This window comes from Salvelinus sp. IW2-2015, linkage group LG25 (genome assembly GCF_002910315.2).
Source record: "Salvelinus sp. IW2-2015 linkage group LG25, ASM291031v2, whole genome shotgun sequence".
Taxonomy (NCBI): domain Eukaryota; kingdom Metazoa; phylum Chordata; class Actinopteri; order Salmoniformes; family Salmonidae; genus Salvelinus; species Salvelinus sp. IW2-2015.
This window is the reverse complement of record NC_036865.1, coordinates 5,430,476-5,440,635: the sequence shown is the minus strand read 5'-3', so window position 1 is coordinate 5,440,635 and position 10,160 is coordinate 5,430,476. Positions and strand designations below refer to the sequence as shown.

The 10,160-nt window shown below is 40.6% G+C and overlaps 2 protein-coding genes across 2 annotated transcripts; one reads left to right on the top strand and one right to left on the bottom strand.

Annotated features, from left to right (window-relative positions):
* The first annotated feature begins 248 nt into the window (after positions 1-248).
* On the top strand, positions 249-8,128 carry LOC111951948 (molybdenum cofactor sulfurase-like). Its single transcript, XM_023970318.3, is given in 15 exon segments — positions 249-490; positions 748-837; positions 3,005-3,071; positions 3,199-3,843; positions 3,993-4,069; positions 4,338-4,537; positions 4,735-4,851; positions 4,966-5,352; positions 5,590-5,752; positions 5,897-5,984; positions 6,756-6,880; positions 7,078-7,174; positions 7,374-7,512; positions 7,612-7,716; positions 8,033-8,128. Coding segments are annotated over 15 exon segments (2,541 nt in total). The 5' UTR covers positions 249-345.
* Positions 8,129-8,492: 364 nt separating this feature from the next.
* LOC111951679 (serum amyloid P-component-like) lies at positions 8,493-9,190 on the bottom strand. The gene is given in 3 exon segments (XM_070434819.1): positions 8,493-8,837; positions 9,090-9,104; positions 9,107-9,190. Coding segments are annotated over 3 exon segments (444 nt in total).
* Positions 9,191-10,160: the final 970 nt, after the last annotated feature.

The window sequence follows — 10,160 nt, the reverse complement described above, 5'->3', positions numbered from 1 at the left end:
TATTTTATTTTCATTGGCCAGTAATGTGTTTTGCTCACTTATTGCCCCCTATTGACAGACTCAGTCCACTTCCATACGTACTGTAGTTGATGTTCTATTCCATTTCCTGCTATCCCAGTCATAGACCTAGTATTATCTCAGTCCCCTTWTCTTGATCTGTTGAACGCGAGGTAAATCGTTAAGATACAAATGACTGTTACTGTCCGTTAGAGATGCAGTGTGGACTTAGAACTTTGTCAATGAGTAAGTGTTTGTCTTTTAGCTACCACTACTGTCATTCGACATGTGCAAGTTCAGTTGTAGACAMAACTTCAAAGTTACATTTTTAGGTAGGTAGACGCGAAAATGCCGCTGCAAGAGGCCACGGAGAAGGAATCGTTGAATTTTAATCAACTGTGCACGTTTGAGAGCTTCGAGGAAGTTTGGAGTCATTACGGTTATAAGAGTGACTTCAAAGACGTAATAGAACGGGAGTTCTCAAGGACTAAAGGTACAGTACTTTTGCGTGGGGCTTCAGTCACAGCGCCAAACGTGTTTAAAGTTAGTAAATCAACTTATGCTGATTCATCGCAAACCGGTGCAGCACATTGTAACACAGGCCTACTGTATATGTTGTTGTGTCCTTATGGCAATACGTCTACTTACCACTAAGTGGTGCAAGTGTTGTTATTCGATGCACCTAAGTGATTATCCAGAAAGAAACTCATTACTAAGATTTCTCAAATTCAAAAACCAACTTTTTGACAGGCATTACATACCTGGATCATGCTGGAACAACACTATACCCCGAGTCACTGGTGAGAGAATTCTATCGGGATATCTCCAGGAATGTATATGGTGAGTCTTTCCTCACATACCAAATATAATTAGGTTCAACTGATATAATGTGTTGAGTTGTTAAAAGTGTAAAAAAAAAGAAGACATAATTCTATTAAAGGGGAAATCTGGAATTGCTACATACATTTTTGGAGTGTTTATGTAAATGATGCCCTTGTTTTCATTAACGAGTTAAGTATTGGCCATTGCATGTCAATTGTATTACCATTCAAGCATATTATTAACACTGTCTATTGAGAATTGACCTGTTTAAAGTTGTATGCCAGGTTAGGGCAGGTCCTTTTAGGATCCATGTTCTCCTTATTCATGGAGAGCTGTTTGTTGAGGTAACATTCTGTTACATTTTAGTCATTTAGCAGATGCTGTTATCCTTAACAACTTACAGGAGCAATTACGGTTAAGTGCCTTGCTCAAGGGCACATCGACAGATTCTTCACCTAGTCATCTCAGAGATTCGAACCAGCGACCTTTCAATTACTGGCCCTACGCTTTTAACCACTAGGCCCTACGCTCTTTAACTCTGCCAAACTCAGATGTGTGAGTTTATGGGCGTTTTGCCCTGTGTTCAATTTTTTGTCAAAAAAAGATTTTTGTCAACTATTTTTCAGAATACACTTTTTAAATACTGAACTTTGTATCCAGTCTTCTTCATCACTTCCTGCACTGTAAATAAATGCCTCCTATTTTTGCACCTGAACCTCCTACTCTGAGACTGTTGTTGCTCCTCATCAACTAAATAGGCTGCCGGGTCCTCTATTAACACATCATTTGAGTCAATCGGAGGTGTACCTGTGGATGTATTTCAAGGCCTACCTTCAAACCCAGTGCCTCTTTGCTTGACATCATGTGAAAATCAAAATAAATCAGTGAAGACCTCAGAATTTTTATTTTTTTATTTCCACAAGTCTGGTTCATCCTTGGGAGAAATTTCCAAACGCCTGAAGGTACCACGTTCATCTGTACAAACAATAGTATGCAAGTATATACACCATGGGACCACGCAGCCGCCATACCATTCAGGAAGGAGACACGTTCTGTCTCCTAGAGTTGAACGTACTTTGGTGTGAAAAGTGCAAATCAATCCCAGAACAACAGCAAAGGACCTTGTGAAGATGCTGGAGGAAACAGGTACAAAAGTATCTATATCCACAGTAAAACGAGTCCTATATTGACATAACCTGAAAGGCGACTCAGCAAGGAAGAAGCCACTGCTCCAAAACCGCCATAAAAAAGCCAGACTACGGTTTGCAACTGCATATGGGGACAAAGATTGTACTTTTTGGAGAAATGTCCTCTGGTCTGATGAAACAAAAATAGAACTGTTTGGCCATATTGACCATCGTTATGTTTGGAGGAAAAAGGGGGATGCTTGCAAGCCGAAGAACACCATCCCAACCGTGAAGCACGGCTGTGGCAGCATCATGTTGTGGGGGTGCTTTGCTGCAGGAGGGACTGGTGCACTTCACAAAATAGATGGCATCATTAGGTAGGAAAATTCTGTGGATATATTGAAGCAACATCTCCAAACATCAGTCAGGAAGTTAAAGCTTGGTCGCAAATGGGTCTTCCAAATGGACAATGACCCCAAGCATACTTCCAAAGTTGTGGCAAAATGGCTTAAGGACAACAAAGTCAAGGTATTGGAGTGGCCATCACYACGCCCTGACCTCAATCCCATAGAAAATGTGTGGGCAGAACTGAAAAAGCCTGTGCGAGCAAGGAGGCCTACAAACCTGACTCAGTTACACCAGTTCTGTCAGGAGGAATGGGCCAAAATTCACCCAACTTATTGTGGGAAGCTTGTGGAAGGTTACCCGAAACATTTAACCCAAGTTAAACAATGTAAATGCAATGCTACCAAATACTAATTGAGTGCATGTAAACTTGTGACCCACTGGGAATGTGATGAAAGAAATACAAGCTGAAATAAATTATTCTCTCTACTATTAATTCTGAGATTTCACATTCTTCAAATAGTGTTGATCCTAACTGACCTAAAACAGGGAATTTTTACTTGGATTAAATGTCAGGAATTGTGACAAACTGAGTTTAAATGTATTTGGCTAAGGTGTATGTATGTAAACGTCTGACTTCAATTGTGTGTATGAATACACCTGTATCCCGATTTTAATATATTCTTCTATTCTTTCAATATTTTTGTCTTTAGGCAACCCTCACAGCCATAACCCCAGCAGCAGACTGACGCATGACACAGTAGAGCATGTCAGATACAGGTAAGCCTCTCCTTTCACAGAAAGAATTACTCATCATTATTCCATCCGAATGAATGTAACTGTGTGAACACTTTTTTATGCCCTGCTATTGAGGATATGTCCTGAACAGAAATGTATTTTCTTGCAGGATATTGCAGCATTTTAACACCACTCCTGAAAAATACTCTGTGATTTTCACCTCTGGCTGTACGGCAGCTCTCAAATTAGTCGCTGAGAGTTTTCCCTGGAGGCCTCCCACTGCTACGGAGCCAGCCAGTCAGTTCTGCTATCTGACTGATAACCATACCTCGGTGGTCGGCATAAGAGGAGTTACTTCAGCACTGGGTGTAGTTTCTCTACCTGTCTCCCCCGAGGAGGTAGAGGCCAGAGCCAAAGATGTAGCCCAGAGTGAATGCAGAAGTGGCCAGACACCACACCTCTTCTGTTATCCAGCACAGAGCAATTTCTCTGGCAGAAAGTACTCCCTGGGGTACGTGAGGGGCATCCAGGCGAGGAAGCTCTACCCAGCGTGTGACAGCCAGGGCCGGTGGTTCGTCCTGCTGGATGCTGCCTCTTTTGCCAGCTGCTCTCCGCTGGATTTGCAGGAGCACCCAGCGGACTTTGTTCCCTTCTCCTTCTATAAGATGTTTGGCTTCCCCACAGGTTTAGGGGCTCTTCTGGTCCGGAATGATACAGCTGCCCTCCTAAGAAAAGCATACTTTGGTGGGGGGACAGCAGCGGCCTACCTAGCGGGGGAGAACTATTATGTGCCAACGRCAAATATGGCTAACCGGTAAACTATTCCATGAGCCTTGAAATTATATTATGGTTGTGAATGCACAAAAAATCTTTATGAAGTTGAATGAGCCTGGCTTAGAGAGGATAACATTGTATTGTTTGCTACTTTTTTTGTGATCAACCTTGTTTGTTTTCTGATTTAAGGTTTGAAGATGGCACCATCTCTTTCCTGGACGTCATTGCTCTAAATCATAGTTTTGACGCTCTACACACACTCACAGGTATGTACATATGAATAATTTAAAGGCACGGATGAAACAAAGCGAAGTTGCTCATATAATGCATCAATATCATCTGCCATTACATTAAGTGTCAAAGTAAGACCTGTGCATTTAAAATAATTCAATTGGTTGAGTGGTTGTTCAATATGACAGAAATCTTTTGAACATCAGTAAGGAATGGACCAATGTTCGACAGCAATTGAATTGAGTCAATAAAACCTTTTTAAACTATTGTATTGTAACCTTGTTTCCTTGTTTTCGCCTTCAGGAGGCATGGACAAGGTCCAGCTGCATACATTTGGTTTAGCACGCTATACGTACATGTTGCTGTCGAGCCTTTGCCATGGCAACGGACAACCAGTTGCTCAGATATACTCTGACAGCGAGTTTGAGAACCCGAGCACGCAGGGAGCCATCCTCAACTTCAACTTGACGGACTGTCACGGACAAATAGTTGGATACTCTCAGGTTCACTCAAATGAGCCTATTTGATTCACTGCACCCTACAGTGTTTGCGTTTAGTAATTTCGCACATCCAAACATATGTGAAAGAGGAGTTTACCAAGTCAATTCATAATTAACATAGCCTGGGTATTATGAATGCCCCCCAAAAGATTCTGCTGATTGGTTAACATTTCCAACCATTTTTCTTTTTCTCTTCTCAGGTGGACAAGCTGGCTAGTCTTTTCAATATCCATGTGCGGACAGGTTGCTTCTGCAACACAGGTGCCTGTCAGCTCTTCCTTGGCATCACCAATCAAGACGTGAAGAGCAACCTACAGGTGAGTCGTGGATTTGAGGTGTCGTTGCGCATGTGTTTGTGCGAAAGACGATAAAAGACGATAAAGATAATAATTCATCCTAATATACTGTTGTCCTCTCCTGTTTTCTTCAAGGCGGGTCATGTCTGTGGAGACGACATAGACCTGGTTGATGGTCGTCCAACAGGATCTGTGCGTGTGTCCTTCGGCTACATGTCAACCTTCCAGGACTGCCAAAACTTCTTGAACTTCGTGGTGGAGTGCTTTGTGGAGAAACCAGTCGAAGTGGACCAAGTGAAACTAGACAGACTGAAATCGAACACCTCTTCTAAAGGCTCCAGTCTGTGTCTGCTTACCAATGGGAAACCTAAACACATAGACAATAGAGAGCATGCCTCTACAGATCCAGTTGTGAACGAATATGGAGGCAAGGCCATCACCAAGGAAGCAAAGAGCCAAGGGAAGGCCCAGTATRTGACTAATATCTACATATATCCAATCAAATCCTGTGCAGCGTTTGAGGTTTGTGCACATTTCTCTTTCAGTATTGTTTTGCTCTCGTTAAATCGACAATGCAAATGATGATCGTTCTCCAATACCCATMTTATGTTTGGATAAAAGTCACCTGTTGTTGGATATTTGTAGTAAGAATGACTTTCATCAACTAAACAGAATTACAATGTGTGTGCCTATCGGTATACTGTATCAATTGACTTGTTACTACTTCTGTGTTTTTAATTGTGATGTGTGTTTATGCAGGTGACTGACTGGCCAGTGGGCCCTCTGGGTCTGCTCCATGACCGGGGCTGGATGGTGGTGAATGGTAATGGAGTGTGTCTGAACCAAAAGAGAGAACCACGCCTATGCCTCATTCATCCGCAGATCTACCTGCCCTCGAACACACTGCTCCTGCAGGCCTCAGGTCAGGCATTATAAATATAATAGTCTTTTTTGTTGTTGTGACACTCTAGGAGTCTTTATTCAGCGGCACCCCTCGCATATATTTCAGTCAGACATTTAAAAAAATATATATATATATTCTAAAGGAGTTCCTCTTATCTTTCAGGAATGYACACTATTTCTGTCCCTTTGGAAAACCACAATGAGCCACACCAGAGTCYTGGGGTGTGTCAAAGCAAGGTGTGTGGTGACAGGTGAGTATTTTTTATTTATAATAATAATTAAACTACTAGCTATGTCTTTGAAAGACATGTATGATCAGTGTCAGGAATGACATACAGTATTTATTATGATCCATTGTTTTTCATAATCATTGGTTGACCAGAAGTCTGCCACTTTGACTTCAGATGATATAACAGATCACTTAAAATAAGCATACAGTGSCTTGCGAAAGTATTCACCCCCCTTGGTGCTCCGTGAGATGTTCAAAGTTTCAAATATTTTTTTATAACCCAACCCTGATCTGTACTTCTACACAACTTTGTCCCTGACCTGTTTGGAGAGCTCCTTGGTGATGCCCCTTGCTTAGTGGTGTTGCAGACTCTGGGGCCTTTCAGAACAGGTGTGTATATATGCTGAGATCATGTGACACTTAGATTGCACACCGGTGGACTTTATTTAACTAATTATGTGGCTTCTGAAGGTAATTGGTTGCACCAGATCTTATTTAGYGGCTTCATAGCAAAGGGGGTGAATACATATGCATGCACCACTTTTCAGATTTTWTTTTTTTTACTTTTTTGAAAACAAGTTCTTTTTTTAAATTTCACTTCACCAATTTGGACTATTTTGTGTATGTCCATTACATGAAATCCAAATAAAAATCKATTTAAATTARAGGTAGTAATGCAACAAAATAGGAAAAATGGCAAGGGGGATGAATACTTTTGCAAGGCACTGTATTTGACCATCACCTTGATTCAGAAATGTTGTAGTGGCTGTTATTGTATTCTCTCCTTCCTAAGGGTTCAAACAGTAGATTGTGGCGATGAAGCTGCATRATGGRTCTCAGAGTTCCTTGGACAGCCTTGTCGTCTGATAAGGCAAAGTCCTGATTTCATTCGCAACATGAAAAAGGGCCATGAAAAAGGTGAAAGGGAAATGTCCTTGGTAAACCTAAGTTCAGATACCATAATAGGGTATCCATCATAATGGTTTCTTCAGTAATTCCTATTGTCTGCAAAAATCTATTTTGTATGCATGAATGTTGGAATTTACTTTACCCCAATGGGATWTCTTTGCTCTCTTTAATTCATAATGATTTACACTTTTTTGTCATTGGCCCAGGGGTCTCATCCACTGCCCTCTCCTTGGTGAATGAAGCCCAGTACTTAATGATCAACCATGCCAGTGTTGATTTACTTCAGAGACACATCACCAGCAGGTATAGTATAACATGCCTACGGGCCTCACACATTTATGGTGGAGCACATTTGGAATTTGTGACATACTAAATTATACAGTATGTAGGCCTAGTGAATTACATGTACAAAGATCGTCATAGGTAAACCTTTTTGTTATTGATTAATGTGAGCCATCCTTTTTTCTTGTTCCTTGTGGTTTGTCTAACCACTACGGGACAGAGAGGAATCCTCTGACCATCAGCCTCTTGACATCCATGAGCTTATCAGTCGGTTTCGTGCCAATTTWGTCATCTCTGGATTGGAGCCATTTGAGGAAGATGATTGGTCACACTTGATTATTGGAAACACCCATTTCCAGGTGAGGATGCAGATTGGTTTTCATATATGGTGACACGTATTACTGAAATGGTAACAAAAAATCTATAACTGCATCAACTCTTTGTGATGTGACGTGAAGGTGGCAGGCCGCTGTGGTAGATGCCAGATGATCGGGGTTGATCAGAACACAGGAGCCAAGACCAAAGAGCCTCTTCTGTCTCTCTCTGCCTATCGCAAGGGGAAGGTCAGTGGGGGGGGGGGGTTGAGTTTTCAGATAGTCCCTATCCCATGACACGTTATCTGACTTACTACTGGGTCGACTGCATTTGCAACGGTCCGTGTCATTGACCTTAGACTAGAGGTAGGTAGAGTACATAAAAAACTAGAGCATTAACTGACAAGGAAAACACACAGCAGAGTATTCAATATACAGTATCCCTTATCCAAGAAGGACCCCATTTTGGATACATTTTTAGGCTTGTTGTCTGTTGTTCTCACTACCATTCTGGCCATTCAGTGAGTATGCTGTAAATGTGTTGTGTTGTGATTTTGTTTTCTAGGTGACCTTTGGTGTGTACCTTGTCCACCAATCACTGGATGGCTCTAATGCAACCCTATCTGTTGGCGCTCCTGTAATGTCTCAATGGTCAGYATAAGGTTACCATTTCCAGATGTTTTTATTTGTCTGCACTCAAAATTATTTTAAGAAAACATTGTTCGGTTACCATTTTAACTTAAGTGTTTGCATATTGTAGGAAGACGACCCAGGTAATCACAGAGCTCATACAGACCAAAAACAGTTTCTGTTGTCTTTGAATAACTGATTTGGTTGACTTTTCGTTTTAAATAAGTTGAGTGTGTTTGCCTTCCCAAATAACGTTTTTTATCTTTACCAGGGTGCCAACTTAAAAAGCAATCACACCGTTCTCGGTCATGTTGCCATCCCRTCTGTTCCTGAACCCAGTTAGAAAGACTGGGGACTTGCCTTTAAAATAATTGTATTAAATTCATTGGAGGACATTACTTTAGGAAAGTAATGCTTTCCCTTGTTTTGAACGTTCCACCATAAGCATCCTGCACCTGACCTAGGATTATTATGGGTTTTCCATTCACCCCACTCCCCGCTGTGTATCCCAGCTTCCTTGCACTTGGCTTCCCATTGATCCAAACCTGACTGAGTCCCGTGGCGGAGTCCCAGCTCCCACACAGAGACATCCACATGTTCTGCTTGCCTGGCAGCCCTGTGAYTGCACTTCCCACATATCTGACAGGTAGCTCCATGGCACCATTGGACTCTTTGAACAATACAAAGTCATTGGTGCTTGTTGGAGTTGCCATGGAGAAGAGAGAACACCCTCTTGACATCTGTGAAATATATTTAAGAGGTTCATAATACAAACATTAGCTAGGCCTTGGAATTATATTATGCAGCTGAAATTAACTAAATGCTAAATATACATATTATTAACACCTTATTTACCAAGCACTACCACTGATAAAGCCAATAATAATTTTGACTGCTGTTCACACCATGGTATTTGCCAATATGCATTGCAAAGCTTTCTAATGTGAAATACAAAAACGTATGGAATATCACATTGATTACCTTAGACATACTGTCACAGAAGAATAGTTTTCTCACTTTTTGTCAGTAGCCTCACATGATCAATGTCAGACTCCWTTGGAAATGTYAACATTTTACCTGACAGAGAGGACATGGTAAATACTGGTAGCCTCTGTACGATGAACCAAATATTTACAGTACAATGTATGCTCTGATATAAATGTCAATGGCCTACAGGATGGAGATGCATCTGAATAATTATCATATTTGCCATGTGGAGAGAGTGGTGTCAGGCACCAACACKATTGAGAGAATGTATGCATTTTAATTAAGTATTTTAATTATTCATCTTTGCATTTATTGTCTTCATTTCTAACCTGTTTTCTCCAGAGCTTTTGGATATTTTGGCACCTACTTTCTGCCTCAGAAAAAGGATACATACATAAAGAAATAGAATACATAGACAATATACATGTCYCATGACAAACTTTAGGGCACATTGTAAACAGGACATGAAATTGAAGTACATTTATTTTTCTTAATAGAAAATGACATTAAAGAATACAAAATATACATTACATTATATTTACACATCTGTACACATATACAGTGCATTCGGAAAGGATTCAGACCCCTTTTTTGTTACATTACAGCCTTYTTCTAAAATTGATTAAATAAGTGTTTTTCCTCATCAATCTACACATAATACCCCATAATGACAAAGCAAAWGCAGGTTTTTATACAAAAAAAAGTCTTAAAAATAAGAAACAGAAATACGTTATTTACATACKGTACCAGTCAAAAGTTTGGACACACCTACTCAATCAAGGATTTTTACTATTTTCTACATTGTAGAATAATAGTGAAGACATGAAAACTATGAAATAGCACATATGGAAACATATAGTAACCAAAAAAGTGTTAATTAAACAAATCTAAATATATTTGAGATTATTCAAAGTAGCCACCCTTTGCCTTGATGACAGCTTTGCACATTCTTGGCATTCTCTCAACCAGCTTCACCTGGAATGCTTTTCCAACAGTCTTGAAGGAGTTCCCACATATGCTGAGAACTTGTTGGCTGCTTTTCCTTCACTCTGCGGTCCAACTCATACCAAACCATC